We start from the raw sequence: 23,144 nt of genomic DNA on the forward strand, positions 1-23,144 counted from the left end.
TAACAGAATTTGGCAAATTTGTCATTGGCATCTTTTTTTCTGTAGTGGACAACACTATAAACAAGGCATAAAATTTTTCCGCAAACAAGCTTCGCCTGCCCCCTCTTCTGTTAATTTATCACATGAATTTTCGTTGAGTGGGGAAGGGTCAACAGACACCCCATTAACATTCTTGGATTGTGTTTATACCTTAGGGAAACAACATTTAGCAACTATCGGTTTGTCAACAGTGCACTTGTTCCCAGATCGTGAGACAAAGCTCACTTCAAGGCATGTGAAGTTTTTTCCTTGTCTGTCAAGGGAGGTTTGAGGAATGCAACCTGAAGCCTCCCCCACCCCTCCACATGCTTGCACACTTGTGCCTCCTTATACCTCCCCTAACATGGAAAGTACCTGCCGGAAGTCCAAATTTTCCTTGGTGAATGAAACTCACAAACAGAGGAAAAATGGAGGGGCTAGTCATATCAACAGAATAGCCTTCTGGAAAATTTTATGACATTGGTACAGCTGGGAAAACTTAAGGAGAAATGGGAGTCAATAGTTTTACAGGTACTGGAGGAAGATGATCCACAAGGAACAATGAGTAAATAGTTTAGAATACATTGGATTTTTGAAAAGTTAATTTTTCATCTCTGCAAGCTAATGTATAGAATTAAATATTGTAGTGGGTCTCTTGTATCAAAAATTGCTGACTGGAGTCCTTCCTCTCTAGCGGACACATGCTGGGCTCTTTCATACCTCACTGATGGCACAAACGATAAGATCCAAGAAGTAATAGATTCAGGAGTCGTTCCCAGATTAGTCGAATTGCTCACCAGCGACGAGGTGACTGTCCTAACTCCTGCGCTCAGAGCAGTCGGGAACATCGTGACTGGAAATGATGCACAGGTAGGTTTCCTTCCATGGTAATTAACAGGTAGTTGGCAAGATAGTCTTCACCTTCAAATATTATACAGTTTGTACTCTTGAAGAAAGTGCTAAGCCACATAAGCACAGACTAGGGCATTGCACATTAACTTTATAATACTAATAAATTGTTGAACCCATTAATTGGTTCTTGTATTGCAGTCATTTTTATACACACCACATTTTCGTGCTATTATTAGTCTGTGGGCTATTGGCAATTAAAATATCAATTATTCATGCTTTGTCAGTTCCTGAAAAATATTTTTTTGCAATATGGAATTAGAGCCTTGGTGGTCTAGTTGGTAGGGTCTCAGACTGCCATGCGGGAGACCCGGAGTTGGAACTTGACCGGCCTAGTCCCTGCATAAAGTGGCTCTGGGGCAACCCTGGAGGGTTAAAGCAGCGAGAGCATGGTGCTGATCACGATCGAGAATATGTAGTGGGGCCTCACATGCCCTAAATGTGCCTTCATGGCATGATGCTGTAGGCAGGTGGAACTTTACCTTTGACCTTACCTAATATGGAATATTTATATGTGGCAGTCTATATATAGATTGTTTCCTTAGCTTCATTTTGTGGCAAGTCTTTTTATAGTTTGTTTTTGCATTATTTACAATGACACTAATTTGAGGTTACATCTATATATAGGTTTTTTTTTCTTACTTCCCTTCAAAGTCGCCGCAGGGAAGGGGTTAACACTACCTAGTAAACCTTTCACATAAGGCTCAATTGAAATGAAAGATATTGACAATTTTTGATTGGGCATTCTGTGCAAAATATGTGCACTAGAAAGTACTGAGTCTCATTTAAAAAAAATCATATTACCAGGGTTACTCCTCACTGGGAATTCTTTGAATTCCGCTTGAATTTTTCTCCGTAGACGTGAAAAATTACAACTGTTTAAAATCCCAATTCCATTGAATTTATACATATTTTTTAATGACCCAAGACAAGTTTCTCACTGTTTAGATTTTATTTTTATCAAGGAAGGAAAAGAAAAGAAAGCTGCATGGAAAATAAAACAGAATTCTCTCGATTAATTTGCTATGTTAGTGTCCTTTGCAGAACAATCTATCTGATGGACAGAAGATTATTGCAAGATAAAATATCTTGAAGTTTATTAGGTAAATTTGGATTTCTTATAGAATTAACAATTTTTCGTAGATTACTATTTCCCGTAACATTTGTGACTTGTGTTTGTAAAGTCTATTGCTAAAACTCATTTGTTTTCCAGACTGACGTAGTGATTGCAGCAGGCTGCTTGCCACATCTGGCAAAGCTGCTGAAGCATCAGCGTGCCAACATCACAAAGGAAGCTGCATGGACAATCTCAAATATAACTGCAGGAAATGCGGATCAAATCCAGGCAGTGATTGGTTCTGGAGTGCTGAAACCTTTGGTGGAAGTTCTAGAAAATGTAAGCTCGACTTTACTTTGCGTTAGAATGTAATAGAATGTTCCTCTTAGGGCTGTGCGATATTTTGATATCATACGCAACATATAAAAATAACAAGGTTCCTACTTTATAGAACTTGCTGGTTACCCTTGTGTGCCCAAGTATAGTATCGATATGATAAGAGACTATACTTGGCAGAGACTCTGTCTCAAGTTGTAAATGATTGTCTCGTTCTTGATCTCTCGTCGATATACAGCATAAAATATTTTGTAATAACATTTTTCTGTTTCATGCCTAGTTTCAGCGCTACGAGCAGGGACAGCTCGAGAAGAGTGCCGGGACGATACTTCAAATTGAAAGATACATAGATGTTGTCTGGGTCGTCGATAGTGGTATTTTCAACTAGATATCGAAAAATTTCACGTGCAGAGCACCTGGCAAACAAAGTTAGAATGCAATGTTATTTGGACATTATCCATTGTATACTTATTCTAATAAGACACATTCTCGAAATGTGTTAGAATAAGTATAGGTAAAAGCACTAGAAAACTGATATCAAATTAAGATTCCATGCTTAGAAATAACATTGCAGTGTTACCAGGTATCTGGAAATGTCATGAAAGTTAGTTTGTTAGGCCTATTGTGTAATAACAGGGTGGCTACTCACCGGGAATTCCTTGAATTCCGGGTGAATTATTGGCTCCAGGAATTATGCGTGAATTTTTCTCCATAAACGTGAAAATTGCAATTTTTTATTAATCCAAATCTCATTGAAGCTATACATATTTATAAATTTCTGAGGCAAGTTTTCACAGTTCAGCAGTTTATTTTTATCGAGGAAGGAAAAGAAAGCTACGTTGAAAATAAGATTCTCTCAATCTGTTTACTTTGTTAGTGTCCTTTGTAGAACAATCTGACAGACAAGATTATGGCAAGATAAGATATCTTGAAGTTGATTAGGTAAATTAGAGTTTGAGATTCTCATACAATTAGCAATTTTTCGTAGATTAATGTATCCAGTAACATTTGTGGCTCATTTTTGTAGATGCATTTTAGTCTGAGTATGTGAAGTGGCAAATGTAAACTCCGCACCTTAAATTAAATATTGTATATATACTATTTAATTGAATGAAATTGGAATTTTTTGGTACATTGGAATCTGACCCTTTTTGTTAATATACCTGTGTCTGTCTGGTTGGTGACAGGCACTAATGCGTAAGGTCAAAATAGAGAAAATATCTGCTTGTAGCCTTGATTTTTTGGAAAGTTCACCTTGAAAACCGGGAATTATACTTGAATTTTATCATGGTCCTAGAGTGGCCACCCTGAATAAGAACTGTGTACAAATTATATTTTTGCAATCTGAGAGTTTCTTTTGTATAGTAATTAGCTGACACTTGTTTTCAGTCTGAAATTAGTTGTGGTGAGTAAAGGGGAAAAGAAAGAAGCAAAGTTGACACAAAATTACAAAAACTAGTGAACAAGAGATCTTATTACCTGAAATCTACTTTCCATTATAGTTAAAATGAATAATTAGAATTTTGTCAAATGTAAATGTTTGAATAGAAGAATCTTATTTAAAAAATGATATTAAAAAAATGCAGTGTATAATGAGCAAGTAGCAAAAGGGTGCCTCCAGGAATGCTCAACGGAGCAAATTGCACTTTCTAAGTTGGGTATTTTATGGCATTTTCTGGATGCAGAGTTGAGTAGCAAGGAGCAACAGCAGATAACAATTGACAATCATCTTGCAAATTCATGCTTTTCACACTGCATATCAAACTTTACTGAAAGAACAGAAATGTTAAGAGAGATCTACATCAATAACTACGAACAGTGTTGTATAGCATACAATTATATAAACATTGATGATTTTAATCAGAATCCATCTCTTCGTGCATTGTACCTTTTGAAGCTATTCTGCTGGTGGTCCCTGTCTGCCATCTTGCCACTAGCAGACAACTATGTTGACCGCAGGTAGCGCTTGAAATCCTTGGTGCCTGAAGTAGCAATTGCTCGGTTTGCTCCAACGTTGAGCATTCCTGGATGTGCCCAATGTATGTGATTATAATCTAAATGCACGGCCATGAAATTAGGTGGGTGGTAGAAGTTCGTGCTGTTGCCACGTTGGAGCACAGCCCAGTGTGTTTGGAGGTTTAAGAGAATGAGATATGTCAGTGTCTTTTTAATCAGTGATACAAACTCAGGGTTGCTACGCGACTGGAAAACCTGGAAAACAGGGAATAGTCAGGGAATTTTGCATATTTTCTGGAATTTACGTGCATTTTGGAGTTGCAGGAGAACCCGTTACAAAATGAACGAACGGTTCATTTCCAGTTCCGAATTCGGTTCTTGTGATTCCAGTCCCCCCAAAAGATTCAGTTCAGAAACTTGTTCCTCTCGTCATTATGACTTCTAGTCTGTTACGTACAAAATTATGGTTCCTTCGCATTTCAATTCTATAGTTATTCACTCTCGGATCTAGGTTCTTGGATCCGTTCATTTTGCGACTCGTTCTTGTGAACCTGTTGAAGACCGGAATTTGGAAAGGCGTGAGATTTTTCTTTAGGGAACAATTTACTCAAGACGAAACCTACGCACCAGCCATCCTCAGAATTTCTTGCGGAAAAAATGTTGCTTTAGCTTTGTGTGTACTGAGGAAATTTTCTTTCTTCAAGAACACACCCGTTCGGAACCCGTTCTCTTTTGATGCGTGAAGCGGAGCAGGTTGGTGTTCGGACAGTTCATTGGTTTTGCATCTGCAATAAAGCTTGAAGAGCAGAATTTCACGTAACTGGCTGTGGTTGACGTCACACCGAGTAAAAACAAAGGGACTCACTACCAGTGACGTGCGGTGACATCGACACTTGAGGTAGCAATCAGTGGAGTGCCAAAGGAGGGTTGGTGGTGTCATACCCCCCCCCCCCCCCTTAGGACAAGTATAGCTAAATATAAAGAGCTTGACTTGCAACAATATGTAGTATTGAAGATTGATCATAATCGTCACAACCTCATCATCAAAATTATGGATAAAGCGAGATATGAGAATACACAAACTTTAGGTATATGCTTAGGTATTCTGAAAATCTCACATTGTAGTCAAACAATTTGGTTAGTCGATATGTGTATAGCACGAAGACGATAATACAAGCGACAAATCAAATTATATTGTGAGACTACATCGATCTGTACTTTCTAGTATGTTCATGGACGTACCCAGAGATTTTTCCAGGGAAACAAACTTTCTCCCGCGGGGGAAAACAACATTAAGATATTTTTTAATATTTACAAATTTGAAAATGTATATTTTATTCAGGCAGATGAACAACTACAATTTTAATGTTTGAGCAATATCGCTGAACCAATATTAAAACGTTTGCCATCACAAAATTTTGGACAATTTTTGGGGAGAGGGTGCTAACGCTCCTCGTTGTCCTCTCTGGATGCGCCCGTAATTATGTTCTTAGTCTCAAATAAACAACGAAAAATAAGAGATATAACAACATCAAATCCATTCAAAACATAGTCACGGACACTTCTGGAATGTAACGATTACATTGAGAGTTAATGGGGTTCTTACAGCCCAGAAGTGTCTGTGACTGTACAACATAGAATGCAGGACAAATCCAAAGACTTATCTATTTGTATGTGAAGTCCATTCGACGCTCTGCTGTAGCGAAGTGGTCAATTACAGACTCAAAAAATGTATCTTGTTCCTTTAGTTCACTCAGCAGTCTTGATTCAATTGATATAAGCGCAAGATCAGAAAGACGAATTTGTCCGCATCTGTTTCTCGCGTAGTTCTTAATCCTTTTCATTGCTGAAAACGATCGTTCCACGGTGGTTGTCGTTACCGGTATTGTAGAGATCAAGGAGGCTAGTATGAGAAGCTGTGGCATTGCCTTCCCAACAGGCGTTGCAAGTAGCAGCTGGTGAGGAGATTTGTCTGCAAATTCAGCAGAAGAATAGGCTACGACCAACTCATTTTTCAACAGAACTTCATCAAAGAAACGACCGTAACTTGCAATTAGGTTCTTGAAGTGTTCCGAAGGAAATTGATGTTTATATGTCTGAAATTTGGATGTGTCCAAAAGACTCAAAAAATGAAATGCTATTGTAGTCCTGAAATCTGGTCTGAATCTGTTGCTGTATATTATCTAATATTTCAATGAACAAACGCTTGAAATTTAACTTCGGATCTAACGAAGCATTGGAACTACGTGGTGGCCCCACATCAGTGACAACTTTCTAACCTGCTCACTAAGTTGAGTCTCGATTCTCACATTGCCAAACGTATATAAGGCAAGAGACGCTTTAATGTGTGTTAGGGATGTTTCGTGAACTTTTACAGCCTTGGTAACCCCCCCCCCCCTAAATTACAGAAACCTAATTTCGTCCAAGATGAATTTCTGTCCGTGCTGAAAAGTAGGCAATTCCAGCAATACAGTTTCTTATTTGTTGTACTACCTGTCAACCAGTAAGTCTTATCGTAATTAGACGGTAAGAAATGGCGCGTGTAATTCTTCTTCTGTTGCGATATTTGAAGAGGTGGAGTTGGTAGACCTTTCTTGATCAGCGCCGCCTTTTCTTCAAATGTCCTGCAAGCAAATGGTCTCTGAAGAATGTTGGCCACAAGATCTTGATTTTCTTCGAACATTTGATTTGTAACGCACACGCACAACCACACAACGAACTTTTCTTTGCTTAAAAACGCACTATGAAAACCTTCGCGAATCGCAATAGCACTCACGTCTACTCACAGCTCGGAACGGAAGCAACTATTTTAACTAACCCCCGTACCCTATTTTCACCAAGGGTCACGAGACATCGTTGCCAATATTTGTCTGATTTCAGTTCTTCTATCCCACTGAAACACGAGAGAAATATGAATATTTTTAAAATCCAATTCAAGTATTGGCGCAAGAAAATTTTCGAATAACATACGTTTACTGGATTGCTAGATGCATTGCGCAGAATTGTATTATGCAAGTTTATACACTATCCGGAGGGTAATTCCATAAATTCTGTAGTTTTGCAAAAAGTCTAATACTTGGCAACCTTTTTTTTATGATACTTGTAAACTGCGGCATCTCTCGCCTCTCTTGTCCAGTGATATCTCCGAGGATCTCCGAGGGACACTTGTTTCTTGGCAGGAAACGAGGAGAAGGGGAGGGGAGTGGTTGCTACCGCTTCGGTGTCTATGCAGCTAGGAAAACAAGGGTCCTTGGAGACCTAATGCCAACCAAGGGCCTTTTTTTAAAAAAAATAAAGTGCGAGGAGAGAGGGGGGGGGGTATCGCGTAGACAACGCATCGAATCCCATCGCGCATTTTTCTGAAACCGGATCCAATACGTATTCTTAAGTAGCTCTCACACACTTTGGGGTGAAACGAGGAGAAGGGAAGGGGAGTGGTTGCTACCGCTTCGGTGTCTATGCAGCTAGGAAAACAAGGGTCCTTGGAGACCTAATGCCAACCAAGGGCCTTTTTTTAAAAAAAATAAAGAAAAAAGTGCGAGGAGAGAGGGGGGGGTATCGCGTAGACAACGCATCGAATCCCATCGCGCATTTTTCTGAAACCGGATCCAATACGTATTCTTAAGTAGCTCTCACACACTTTGGGGTCCCCATTAGGAACCGAATCTATTACAGATGACAACAAAGACGATTTGATTTGACTACGAAGATAGACATACGGGTTCGAATCCCGGCCCGGGCATTGGTGTTCTTTGTGTGTGTCCCTTCATCAATTTTATCGTATCATCTTCGCGATTACCCAAAAGTGGAAGACAAGTGAAATAGAATACAGCATATCAAGCAATCAATCAACGATTTGATTTTTGTTGTTTGGCGTAGCCTTTTTGCCACATTTGGTTAATCTCGGGGTAGAGGATGGGCGATGACATTGATGAAGGGATACTCACAAAGAACACGCATACCCAGGTCGGGGTTTGAAACCAGGACCCTTGGTGTCGTAGTGCGCTGTGATAACCACTTCCCCAGGGAGGTTGGCCAAACAAAAGAAACGGGAGGAAAGCTCTAACTAATCGGATACGGTTGTATCGGAAAAGCAAACTGCACTTTTCCGCTGTTGTATTTTTCAAATGGATTTTTTAAACACAATCTTTGCATATGATTCGTGTTTTTTGAAATAATGTTTATTTCTTGATTTCCCTAATTTCACAATCGCAAGATCTCGTTACTGAAAGATCCAGGCTCGAAGCCTGGCCTGTGCATCAGTGTTTCTTGTAACCACTCTTCACCCGTTTAATTTAATAAACGTTCATCGTCATAGCAAAGATTAGGTGATGAAAGAGCAACGCTAAATAACAAAAATACAAATTATTTCCTTCCAGTGCATTTGCAAGGCACTACGAAATCAGGAGTCAAGAGCTCTCTATTTATGAATGTTCCTCATGACTTCCAAAAGCTCATTAGCTACTTATTATGGCAATGTAATCTATACAGCTAGAAAAAGTGATGGAAGGTGGCAAACATTCAACATAGTAAAAGGCGGATGAACTGGTAATAATAGACACTTTGTGTACTTTCTTCAATAATATTCAGGGCCTCCCCGATGGCGCAGTGGTAGCGTCGTCGCCTTGTAATGAAGATGTCTCGGGTTCGATACCCAGTGGAGGCATATAGCAGTTCGGATCCATACTTCAAACTGTAGTCCCAGTCCGGATTAGCCTTACTGTGCATAAAGCGGAATTAAAACACCAAATCAATCAATCAATACTATTTGGCTCTTTGAGCTCTGGGATACATAATTCATTCCAAATTATTTCATTTTTCACTGCACGACTGCAGGGTACAGCACATCGAACAGGAATGCGCGTTCTTCACGGATTCGAATCCTGGCCTGGGCATGGGTGTTCTTTGTGAAGTTCCTTCATCAATTTCATCACATCGTCAATCATCTTCATCTTCGCGATAACCAAATGTGGCAAAAAATCGAAGTAAAATAAACCAAACCAACAACAATAAGAACGCGCGTTCTTTGGCCCAAATAAATACATTCGTATTTATGACCGTTTAGCTTACCCTTTTTTATTTATTTAAATAAAACACTACTTAGATGAGCGAGAGAGAGAGCGAGTGAGCAAATATTTGTTATTTAATCATTATATCTTCCATATTTGAAAAAATAAAATAAAGCATAACATTTCCAAGTATTTTTGTCTGCACATAATACGTTCCCATTTCATAAGCAATAAAACTATATTTTTACATCCCACATTATACATACATATTATACAACGTGCATAAATACAGAGAACGTATTAAGTACTGCAGACATTTCCCCCCGAGTTCTTTAGAGGATTTACAAAGGAATCGAAGGGAAACCAGTCCCCTATCTGTCCTATAGGAGATAGACTGGGGGACCTGAAACCACGGGCTTTCAACCATTGCAGCGGGGAGCGAGGGGGCAAGGGAGGTAGAGGCAGAAATCTTCCCTTTCCCTTCGAAAACCCGTTTATACCTGAAAGTGCTGCGGCGGAGGAAGAGCGAGCTAGGCCAGTCCTGCTGGCTGATGTCACAGAGGTACGAGAAGCGCGTGAAAAAAAGTATTGCATATGAACTGCGGCTTCAACAAGACAATAAATATTGTGATTTGAAAATAATTAGTGATGTGAGATTGATTGATCTATCTCTGCTAGACTAGCTACTCCTCAGTGCACGTCACTGCTCACTACTTCGTTCCCCCCGTGAACCCGTTCTGTGAATTTGAGTCCTTCGTTTGCGACCCGTTCAGAAGCACCTTGATCAACTAGTTCATTTGATCGTTGTCGTAGTTTTTTTACATTGCAGAGATGTGTTACACCCGAGAAATTAGTGATTTTATGCAGTATCAGTGACGTCATTATTCGAATATGCACGTGTTTTGTGCATGTAGAATGAATTTATTTTAAACTGGTGCGAAATAGAGGAATTAGACTTACGCTGGTCACACGTTGTTGTTAGGTTAGGAATCTTGGTTTCATGCCGATAGTAATTTTACGTATTGTTTGCGTGTAGAATGAAATTATGTTGAAAAGTGGTGAAAATGAGCCTAAGTTCCTTTTGATTTATTACGATTTCATCATGCTACAAATGCAACTTTTACATGCTTCGATTTCGATTTACGTCTGTTAACACATACTGCAGAGTTTTAGCGATTACTTAAGATTTTGTCAATATATGCTTTTGTGGTTAGGTTAGGAATGTCAGGTTTGGTTGTCTTAGAATTAAAATAAAGACCCTGAATGCACTCTACTAAGGTTCCGATTTATTTCTACATTCATTCCCACTAGTTTACGATACTTACTGTCGCTTGTCAACCGGAGAATACCTTGTCCGTGGGAAGCGTGTATGATTGAGTAAGGTCATTTTGAGGTTCTTTTTTTCAACATAAATAACTTTTTTCGAATCCAAATAGTGCTCATTATTTTAAGGAAAGTTCAAATTTCGTGTCACAATGATTGCCAAAATTCTATGATAATTAGTCTTCCTGTTAGGAAAATTTAAAAAAATATCATAAAACATTCGGAACTGTTACCTTTTAAAAGACAGATTTCGATGTTTTCCGTAATATAAAATTTGTTCCAGCATGTGGAAAACTCAAATAATGGAGATATTTGATTCCAAAGTATGGCCCGCGTATATATTTTTTTAGGTGTATGGTTGGTCACCGGCCCCATTCAAGTTCTGAATTTCCGTAATATGTACTATTTTCAATAAATTAAAAAATATAATTATAATTATTTATTTATTGAACTCAACAGGTACATACCTAATTACAGAGCCCATATGAAGGATACATAGTCATTACAATTACATATATTTCTGTAATATAGAGATAGAAATTATATATATATATATATAATAAAATAAATATTTTTAAAATATTTTATATATATATATATATATATATATATATATATATATATATATATATATATATATATATATATATATATAATATATATATATATATATATATAACACACACACACACACACACACACAAAACCCGCCGTCAATTTGGGTGCCATACATTTGAGAATTGCAGTTGAAGTTGCAGCCTTGTGCTTACGGATGCCATATATGGATGCGACTTATATATATATATATATATATATATATATATATATAAAATATTTTAAAAATATTTATTTTATTAATATATACACTTTATCACACAATTTAAATACGAACTTATGTGTTTAAGCTTAAGCCATTGTGTTAATAGTGGCTTTACTGAGGTCCCTTAGGTTCATAGAAAATATGTCAATGGTGTTATTCTTGATTAGCAAGTTATTGTAACTGGTGCACATTCTCCACAATGGAGATTTCTTTTTAATTTCGGATCTAGCCTTTATAAGAAAAACTTCATTCTTTAGTCTAGTTTTCGACAACGGGATTCGAAAATTAATTTGGCAGAGTAGATGTTCAGCATCTATTTCGTGATTTAACAATTTCCACAAGAATACTATTTCATGTAACCTTCTTCTGTGACAGCTTTGTAAACCGACATTCATATATTAGGTTGTCGTAGTGTTCACATGTGGGGTAAACTTTCTGAAATTTGTATTTTAAAAATCTAAGAAATCTCGATTGGACTCTTTCATTTGCTACACTGTACTTTGCTGTGTCTGTATTCCATATAACAGATGCATATTCGAGTTTGGGTCTTACATATGAATAATACAAAACTTTTAGTGTCTCTATACTCTTGAAATCCCTCCCCATTCTAAGAATAAACCCAAGGTTCTTGAACGCTTCACTAATTATTTGTTCAACGTGTTTATTAAAAGTAAGATTTGAATCAAAAATAACCCCTAAATCCTTGACTGTAAAATTTCTTGCTAGAGTATTGTTGTATATTTGATACTGAAATTCAACCGGGTTTTTCTTTCGAGTATATGTTACATAATGGCATTTACTGATATTTAGTGTTAAATCATTGATTTTTGTCCACGTTTCTAACTTTGTAACATCATTTTGAAGCTGCACACTGTCATCTTGTTTGCTTATTTTCCTGTAAAATTTCAGGTCATCTGCAAACAGCAATTTGTGAGAGTTTTCAAATGAATCCGGCAAATCGTTAATAAGTAATGTGAAAAGAAGTGGCCCAAGGTTAGACCCCTGAGGTACTCCTGAGGTGACTCTTATCTCGTCGGATGTGTGGCCTTTATACGTTACGTACTGCTTACGGTTCTGCAAATAGGAAGCGAACAGTTGACGCAGTGGTTCAGAAATATTGAAGCATGCTAATTTACTTAATAGAATATCGTGGTTAACCAAGTCGAACGCTTTGCAAAAGTCTGTATATATTACGTCAACCTGACCTCCTTCGTCCAATGTTGAACTAATAAAATTGGTAATATCGGATAGATTGGTCAACACCGATCTACGTGGTACAAAGCCATGCTGAAACGATGATATTACAGGTTTTACGTGGGTAAATATGTAACAGTGCATGATTTTTTCGAATATTTTTGCTGGGGCTGATAATATACTTATTGGTCGGTAGTTTTGTACGTCATTAGTGTTATTGCTTTTGGGAAGTGGACAAATTGTCGTGGCTTTCCATTTTTCAGGAAATTTGTGTTTTGCAAGAATTAAATTGAAAATGAGATATAACTTATAAACTTGTTGCATATTTTTTAAAGGTACATGACCTAATTTTCTGTTGTTTCTCATTTGTATTGATATAGGCTAATTGAGGTTGTATACAGGTTACATTGTAAAGCTTTGATATATATGCCACATTTTTTTATTTTTTTTACACCACCTTAATTGTAATGACTTAGTGAAAATGGGGAAGTACAATAGTTATTTATTTTTTCATTGAATAGCATTATATTAATCACTTGGTAAATTTTCACCTAATAACTGTGTATATTCATATTCATAATAATTAACGTGCCTGCATATTTAATTGAAAAACATGAGGTTCAGAAGCAAAAATTATGACGACAAACATGTCTGGAAAAATTTTATTTCTAGTCTGGAAAACCTGGAAAAGTCAGGGAATTTCATAATCAAAAAATCGTAGCTACCCTGAAACTGACAGTACAGTGGATCTTCGATTTTACGTTTTTCATGGGACCAAGCTGAAAAAACTTAAAAATGCGGGAATATGTAAAATCCGGGAACGTGAAATCGGGGTTCCACTGCATTTCGTCGAATAGTCAGCAATGAGAGAAAAGTGCTACAGAGAGAGGTCGTTCTGATGCTCACACTAGGCAATGCAGCCCAGTTGACATTGCCACACAGTACACAGGATCCAGCATATTTTGCCCTGCTCTCGATTTGCTCTTTCGGCACCAGTGAAATTCTGCGTAGCCATCTATTTTCATGGTGGTGTTTTTAATAAGGTAATAGTAATTAGCACAGTCAATTTGTTTATGTGGGTTGTGCTTTATGCAGTTAATTGGAGTGGAAATGGTAGGTTTATACCTTACTTAAAATTTATTTTCTTGGGTTGGGACAAGGTTAGGTTAAAATAAAAAGTAGAGCTCATTCTGCTAACTTGATAGAAAACAGGTGATTGGACTCGATGAGGTGTCCATGTGTCGCCCAATGAAAAATCTACTCTGGCAGGCTTTCTTTGTTGATACATAGAACACCTAAAAAAGAAAGGTGCTCTTGTGAAGCGAAGAAATCTCCAGAGTAAAATTTTTAAATATGAAATAATCTCTGCATTTTGTAATGAAGCAGTTCCATTTTTTTTAATGAAAAGCTTAAGTTTTTTGTAATTTAGCTATGTAAGTTGCCTCTGTAGTCTAGGTAGTTTGTCTTTGCAGCGGTAAGGCTCTACCATACAGACAGTTCAATTAATATACTTTTGAAATGCTCAATAAAAATTAACATACTTCCAAATGTTTTTGCAGGGAGACTTTAAATCTCAGAAAGAAGCAGCGTGGGCAGTCACGAACTTCACATCCGGTGGAGACGTTCCTCAGATAGCTGCTCTGTGCCAACACAATGTGATAAAGCCCCTGTGCGAGTTGCTTCATGCAAAGGAGTGGAAGACTGTGATTGTGGTTTTGGATGGCCTTCACAACATACTGCAGGTGGGTGATTAGAATGAAGTTATGATTTGTTCTCCTTTGTCTTGTGTGTGGGAATTTTAGGCACATTTTTTATTCTGACAAGTTAAGGATGCAATAGCAATGGACCTTTCATCAGCTGGATGTGCTTTGTGACTCTCCAATATGAACTACAAGCTCATGTTAAGCTTATAAAAATAAACAAAAGACAAATTAAGTGATTACGCAGGGTGTCGGCAAGTCAAACAATTATGCTTGCAAGGAGTTTTGCTATTTTTTACAGTATAGTGGATGTACATTGTTATATAGCTGTACTGGGATTTGCAAATTTAAATATTTGGAAATCTAAAATTGTATTGATTTCCAACTATACCTAAGTAGGGGGAGATTAAGTAAATGTCTAGAAAAAAGTGAAAAGAAAATGTTAAGAAAAAGGAAAAAATCAAGAATTTTGGTAGACACCCTGTTACAGTGGAATCCAAATTTTATTGTTTTGGTGGGAATGGGGTTATGGTTTTTGTTGCCAACTCAATTAAGCAGTCTCTTCCCCCATTCATGCTAAATTGAGAAAATATAGCTAAATTATAATTCACCTTGCTGTGTTGCCAGTTTTGAATAGGGCTGGTAAAATTAAAGGAGGTGCTGTGCATATAATTTCTGGTTTTACAATGCTGCTTTCAGCCAGTTGTTAATTTAAATTGATATTGTTAAGCATTGAAAAATATCTCAATGGATGATATTTTATAATGCAAAAAAGCCAGTGTAAATATATCTTACGCTTTTCATGATATAAATTTTCAAAGTTTGGGTTGTGCGACTTTTGAAACTACAATGCAAAGGTCAGAAAAAAATTCTCCAAAAAATGAAACTTTCTTACATGACCCAGTGAAGTGAAATTTTCCATTTGATCCCAATATCTTTACAGGCAGCAGAGAAACTAGGACAAGTGGAAGAGGTAGCCGTAATGATTGAAGAATGTGGAGGGCTGGATAAAGTTGAGTTGCTTCAGAATCATGAAAATGAGCAAGTGTATCAAAAAGCCCTAAAGATGATCGATTCATACTTCTCTGAAAATGTAAGTAGACATATTAGTTGTTCATGTTATGGGGAATAAAAAATGTGGTTGATAATTAGATGGGAGTTATTTCAGTGAAAGTTACTTGTAAATGTTCTTTTAATTTCGGCACCTCAAGTTTAACAAACACAGGATCCAAAAAGATTGTCAGGCATACAGCATGCACAGGGATTGACACCAAAATCAAGGAGACCCAACACAATTATATACTTTCCACATGATCTAAATATAGACAGTGGTCAGGCACATCATGTTTGGCTCCTGCTATTGCACCAAGGTAAACCTTTCGCATGCAGCAGACGAACTGGCTACATCAGCGCTCCTAGCGGTAAGCAAGGAAACTCTAACCGAAAGTCAATCAGCAGTGAAGCAACGAGTTCCCAAGTGGATGGTGGCAGAGAATAGAACGTCTTCAAGTAATTAAGGTACTCATGTTTTCGCGAAGCTGTTTTACATTATTTTCTATTAATTTCGGTAGTCACTGCCACCATCCTCATTGGAATTTGTTGTTGCTTGGCATGTTTCTATTGCTTTTTCCTAAATCGCCGCTAGGTGTGCTGCAGTAACTGAAGCCAGGTGTGGTGTGCCTGACCACTATCTATGTTCAGTTCATGGTTGTAGTGCATGATGGCATGTGTTTCTTTGATTTTTTTGTCTGAGAAAGTGCGCTTTGTATTTGACATGTACTTTCTCAATTTTATGGTTGTATAATTTGATATGCTTGGGAAGTCCGGTGGTGGGTTGGGCAGTTTTTGCATTTGATAGGTGCTGCTGAATTCTCTCACTGATGGGCCTGATGGATCTGCTGATGTAATGAGCCTTGCACTCTCATTCAGCATCATAGGCCAACATTTAAACAAAGTCCCTGCCTGCACTGGAAGTAGCCGAAACTGCCAATTTGCTAGAAGTGTGCTTAAGACACAATTATTTTCAATTTGAAAATAATTTCTATAAGCAATCTGAAGGCCTTGCCATGGGAAACCCACTATCGGCTCCCATAGCAATACATTTGACTGAAAAAAGCATACTCCAAACTCCAGAACTCCAATTCATCAGATATGGATGATATGCTGATGACACCATAGTCATATACAAAAAACCAGAAGAGATCAACCTGTTGTTGGAAAAGCTAGATAGCATCCACCCCAGACTAAAATTCACCACATGAAAAGCAGGGCAAAATCAATTTCTTGGATCTCACCATCAGCCGCGGGGGAAACAAATTCACAACCAGTTTTCAGAAAACCAGATGCAGGCAACCAATATATCCATGCACTATCCAACCATCCACCCAAGCAAAAGGCCAACGTATGGCCAAACTTCTTCCGAAGAGCTTTCTCCTACTGTTCCAGAGAAGAAGACCTGAGGGACGAGATACCATCACGGAACTAGCACTAAAACATGGATATACTGAATGTCAACTCTCCACATGGTGCAGCAAAGCTGGAATCCAAGTCAGATAACCTGCACCATCAACACAACCCACGCCACCATCGCAAGCAGATCCCAGTAACAAAACAAAGTGGTTTGCCTTTCCCTACCATCCTACCACATCCACCACCTTACCAAAGCCCTCCGCCCCTACAACATCCAAATAGCACACAAACCAACCTCTAAAATAGCTGACCAACTAAACAAACATAAATGGTACTTCCTCTCCCCCCTCAACAATCCAGGCCAGGCGTCTATGATGCTGAATGAGAGTGCAAGGCTCATTACATCGGCAGATCCATCAGGCCCATCAGTGAGAGAATTCAGCAGCACCTATCAAATGCAAAAACTGCCCAACCCACCACCGAACTTGCCAAGCATATCAAATTCCACAACCATAAAATTGAGAAAGTACATGTCAAATACAAAGCACACACACACACTGATACACAAAAATCAGACACACATGCCATCAGGCACACAATTGCCAAGCAACAACACAACAAAATCCACCGAGGATGGTGGCAGTGGCTACCAAAATTAATAGTAAATAATGTAAAACAGCTTCGCGGAAAACGTGAGTACCTTAATTATCTTACTTTTGTTGTATTGGGGTGAGGTGTTACCTTGATTCCAGATTTATAATTGAGGCTAACATGCCAGTTACAAGCTTGCATATAGAAGAGAAAAGGGTGCACAGATAAATATGACATGGATGACAGAGGAAAAAAATATATTATTGAAAGATAATGAAAGTGGTTAAGGTAGGTACACACAAAGTACAGGAGTACTATATACAATCAGTCTGTTGCATCAATACCTCCCTTTTTCCTATTCCAACATATGTAGCTGTGACATGCATGCTAGATCATGTGACCTACAAATTAAAATATAGTTAAAATGCACAATTAAGATGTAATTTTAGTTAAATTTTCAGGAAATTACTAAATTTTGGAGAGATAAGAAACACCGAATCTCAAGGTTCCTAGTTGTCACTAAAGTTCTTGACTAAGGAATAACATGATTGCCTTCTGCAGAGTTGTTCTTTTTCCAGTTTCAAAGTTTTTTTGTGGATAAGATAATTGTACAAGTCTTGTTAAAATTAGCCAACCTTCAGGAGAGTTTAAACCACAATGAAAGAAGTCTTGTGTGAGGTCTTACTTTTAAGTTACAATGTGTTCTGTGGTGAAGATTGGCTAAGATTTCATAACATAAGAAATGTTGTTTTTTTGTTATATTTTCTAAACCATTGCCAACATATTTCTGCAGGGTGGCTACTCACTGGGAATTCTGTGTGAATTTTTGTGATTTTTTTCTGTGGGTGTGAAAAATTGCAATTTATCCAAATCCTATTAATTTAAGCATATTTTTTAATGCACAGAGGCAAGTATTTCAGTTTAGCTTTTACTTTTATCAAGGAAGGAAGAGCAAAAATAAAATAAATCTAAATCTGTGTGCTTTGTTAGTGTCCAGTTGCTGAACAATTATCTTGCAGGCAGAAGATTAATGCAAAATATCTTTATGTAGATTAGGTAAATTTGTTGGAAATTCTTAATGATTAACAATTTTTCGTAGATTAGCATATACCGTAACATTTGTTACTTTTGACATGTGTTTGTAGATATATTTTTTTAGTATGAGTACATGAAATGGCAAACTCTGTGCCTTGAATTAAAATATTTAAAATATAGAACTGTTTAATTGAATAGAATTTGAACTTTTGGGTACATTGGAATCTCACAGACCCTTTATATCGCCAATATATTTGTGTGTATGTAGCGAGAGGCGGTAATTCGTAAGGTTGAAATTGAGAAAACATCTGCTTGTACCCTTGAATTTTTGGAAAGGGTGCCTTGAAAACCAAGAATTATCTTGAATTTTTTCATGGTCCTAGAGTAGCTATCCTGTTCTGATAAGTTTTGAGAGCTCTGGAAAATTCTACATGAAAATGGTTTTGCAATATAGTTAGTGTCTTGGTGAAATGAGCTCTGAAACAGACACTGATCAATTTATGCAACCATGACAACCTGTTTTTACCTGAAAATGGTAAAGTTTTGACCTTAAATATATTGGGAACCACTAGAGAAAAAAATGTGACATTTTGGATTTTTAGTTACCTTTGGTCAACAAATGGTCAATTTTTATCAACGTTTTTTTTCTACCAGATGAACTGATATGGAATAACCCTACTAAGTCTAAGGTTTTGAACCAAATGCGGGTGTTAATACACTTGTTTATTTTTGATGTAATAACCTAATTTCCAGCACATTGAATGAACATATCGATGCATTTTCTTCCAGGATGCAGAAGACCCCAATTTGGCTCCCCAAGTGGTGGATGGTCAGATAGACTTCACACAAACAAACTCCGTTCCAGATGGCGGATTCTCTTTCTGAAATATTGCTCATGTGAAAATAAGTGAAATTGTTGTAATGTGCCTTCCATTTCATTTTATTCTTTGTACATTTTCTCAAACCCTTGTAAAGTTCCTACTATAAATTATTACAGTTTCGTTAGTTCTGGTGAAAGGTAGAAAATGATTAAACTTGTGTATTTTGTATAATTTTTCACTTTCTCAATAAATATTTGTGAATTTTAAGATTTTTATTTCTTTTGAAAATTGTAAAATTTAACTCTTTCGCTGCGGAATTCTCTGGCACACAGTATCCCTTGGCTGCATAATTAAATTTGAAAATATATTTTTTTTATAAAAATGTTTTCACAATTACATTGCATTATATATGAGAGAGAACTTACAAAAGTCATTCCTTGCACTAAAACCATTCTGTACTCCCTGGTGGTATATTTTGAAAAAATTTGAAATTTTGAAGAAAAAAATTTTTTTTAGAAACAATAATTTTACACAATTACATTGCAAAATATGTTATAGAGAACTTACAAAAGTCATTCCTTGCACTGGAAAACCATTCTGTAGTCCCTGGTATGATATTTTGAAAAATTTTGAAATTCCCACACCTAGATCAATGCTGTTTTGCTCTCTGCTCCATGATGTTACGGAGGGCGGTACAAATTCTTCATCAGACACTACACAATCACTGTCACCACTTGAAGTCTCATCAAAACTGTCGCTATTATCGTCACAACTTAATTCACCTTCTGATTCTGAGTCTGCAAATAACCGTTGAGTAACATCATTATCAGACAAGTGTTGACGACTTGACGAAGCCATGTTGTTTACATTCGAAAATGCATTTGAAACTGACATGTCAGAGCACTCAATGCTCGTATGTCAAAGAATTCTAAACGGAGGCTAAATTAGCGACATCATACGGATAAAAACAAACCTACAAGTTCAAATAGTTCAAAATACTATCAACAGATGTCGGAAGGCTACTAAAAGAGACGTACTTCGAAAATGAGACATCCGCAGCGAGTGGAAGTATGAACTCGCAATAATGCGACTTCCGCGGAGCAAGGAACCTGGCGTGCTGTGCATAAAAGCGACGACCGCAGCGAAAGAGTTAAGATAACTGCAGTATTTGGCAGCTTTTTTCCTCCCACTTGATCAGTTTGCCATGGTAATTTATTTGGATCTGCAAATTCATATTTCCAAATGAAATAAAGGTTATGTGCAAGGTAAATGGGAGTCTGAAATTGAAGTTCATCTGGAATTAACTTAGTGATAAAACATCAGGATCCTTTAAAGAATTCTATGCCAGTATATGGATCTGTATATATTCTGAATATTTTTGTAATGGATATTGTGAAAATGAGTATAAACAATAAAGGGGGGGTTAATGCCCAAAGTCGTACAGTGGGCACTCTAAATTCTCCAACATGGAGAACAGGTGTGTGGCAATCGTGGAAAAGGGATGAAATACGAAGTGAAGTGACTTCCACTTTTCCCTGTTCTGAAGAAGGCACTGGGAGAGAAGAGTTTCCCTGCAACAACATAAGTGGAAGCTGTCATATGAAATTTCATCTGTAAACAGGAAGAGTTTTACGAACAGGGTTTCTTGAAACTTGTGAAGCGGTACAAGTGCCTGAATGTTGCTGGGACTGTGGAAAATTAGTAATGATGCCTCTTTCTGGTCACTAAGTCACTGGCAGACTAAGAAAGCTTTTTTCCAACTGTCCTTCGTATATATGTTAGTAAAGTAGTTTATATTGTAGGTTGTATACTTAAAAGTTTTAATAAACATGCAACAATTTCCTTACTATAAATGTTCACCTGCTCATTCACAAACTATAAAAGATTGATCTGGACACTACAGATAGCATACATAAATTGACTTTCAAACTCAACTATACAGAGTAAATGAACTGTCAAGCCCACCATTCGTGCATGGTGTTCCTCGTAGTGTCCCATCGAGGTAATTTTAACTCTGCTTCAGATTGGACAGAGGTCTCGCCCAACCATTCGCTCCAATGGATGAACCTGCTAATGCAGGGATTCCAAAACTTTTTACGTTCCTGGCACCTTTTGGAATGAGATTAAAAACTTGACACTCTTGTTAGATTTTTTTTTTTTTTTTTCAATTTTTGATCTTTAAGTGGAATATGTTATCGTGGGAGCAAGTTAAATTTGTCAAATGACTACTCCAGTACTAATGTTGTTCATTTATTGAAAGATAAGGGATACATCAGAATAGAATAGTTTATTACAATGGGAATAACTCAAAAGTCTTTGTTTATTAGTGTGAGACTCGCGATTGATCCTTGGAGCAGAAATATTTGATATTAGGCTTTACAGTTAACAAAACACTTACCTCAATATTATGCAATCTATTTCTTGCTTCGGATTTTGTCATAGCAGAGAAGGCTTGCTTGCACAAATATGAAGTCCATTGTTTTCTTCACTAGGTTAGGATACTCCTCTGCCAGAAACAAGAAACAGCCAGTAATGCCTCACTCTTGGGGAACTTTGAGTGTGGAATCAGCGTAGAGATCAATGAATTCATCTCCTTCGGAAGCTGTGAAATGTATTTTCTCTGCACTGTCTGCTAAATGAAAAGGTGACATAATTCTGACAAGATTCTCTGTTGAAAGAGTTGCATCTTGCAATCTTGATAAGTGATCAACAATGAGTCGCTCAGCTTTAATACGTATTTCTTCTGCCTACTTGCTAATATTTTTTTTCGATTATCCCTAAAATATCTTGCAGCACCCTGGTTGGGAATCACTATTCTAATGTGTCCTGTATGTAATGTTTAAATTTTCTCAACTGTTTATCATTCATGTTGGGAGATGTTTTGAGAAGAGTGGGCTGCTTACTGTTTTCTCTTACTGTATCCTTACTTTTAAATGTTATACAGGTTCCTTTCCAACCTTTCTCAGGGCAGGCCTGTAGCCAGAATTGTTCTCCGGGGGGGCTCACGGGTTATCAGGGGCGGCTTTGTAGATAGTCAATTTTTCAAAAGTTTAACAGTGTTAAATGAAGGTAAATTATGTGTGTGTGTGGGGGGGGGTCATTAAGTTACATAAATTTTAGAAATATCACACACATACTACATTTTTCTATATCATTTAAAATATCACGAAGTGTTAATTGGCTGCTACTGAAATCATCCCTTACTATACCCTCCATACTACATTTGATGATCTCAATCATAGTGCCTACCGAACATTCCAGTCCCCGTCCAAAACAATAAAACTCCCCTTCGTTCCCAAAACTTGGGTGCTGTTAACCTTTGATGCAGATGCGTAGGGAATTTGCATAATGACGTCAAAGTCACAGATTTTTGCATAGATGGGGGGTCGCAACAGGGGCAACGAAGTTACAGATAAAGAAGCTCCCCTGTGAAAAAACTTTCTGAAGTCTAGAGAAGAGAATCTCCTAAATACTTGCTGCTACTTAAGACTTCTTCTTATAAACAAGATGAACAAACGTAATAGCTGCTGTTCATGCTCTCTGAATTTATCCTTCATCAAAGTTGTGAGCAAAATAATATCTGCTGTCTACATTTTCACTGCAAACAAATTACACAAAATAGTTTTACCTAATGTCAAGGGGGCTGACCTCAGTGCCAGGGGGGGGGGGACTGACAGTAGTTCCAGGGGGGCTCAGCCCGCCCCTGCCTGGCTACGGGCCTGTCTCAGGGGCTCTTTACACCTCGTAACTGTTTTAGATCGGATGATTTTTGTTACTTTAAAGGGTGCAAAATGGCCATATGTGCACACACTCAGCAGTTTTCACAATGGGAAACCTGGGGGATTCAATCTTCTAGTTAAGAAAATTCTCAGATTTACCCACTAGGATAATATGCCTAAGCATTTTCCGCAGGATCCATACAAGCCCTTCAACTTTCACCAAAGTGGACAAAGCACTCACCAGCTA

The 23,144-nt window shown here is 37.5% G+C and overlaps 1 protein-coding gene across 1 annotated transcript in view; it reads left to right on the top strand.

Moving 5' to 3' along the window:
• The window catches only part of Pen (karyopherin subunit alpha), a 63,299-nt gene extending 43,854 nt beyond the window's left edge, over positions 1 to 19,445 (top strand). Inside the window, exons 7-11 of the mRNA XM_083123355.1 lie at positions 713 to 888; positions 2,141 to 2,323; positions 14,182 to 14,364; positions 15,266 to 15,415; positions 19,147 to 19,445. Of these exons, the coding sequence (XP_082979481.1) occupies positions 713 to 888; positions 2,141 to 2,323; positions 14,182 to 14,364; positions 15,266 to 15,415; positions 19,147 to 19,242 (788 nt within the window). The 3' untranslated portion in view covers positions 19,243 to 19,445. The remainder of the gene's footprint in view (positions 1 to 712; positions 889 to 2,140; positions 2,324 to 14,181; positions 14,365 to 15,265; positions 15,416 to 19,146) is intronic.
• Positions 19,446 to 23,144: the final 3,699 nt, after the last annotated feature.

Source organism: Lepisma saccharinum, chromosome 6, assembly GCF_977018435.1.
Source record: "Lepisma saccharinum chromosome 6, izLepSacc3.1, whole genome shotgun sequence".
NCBI lineage: Eukaryota > Metazoa > Arthropoda > Insecta > Zygentoma > Lepismatidae > Lepisma > Lepisma saccharinum.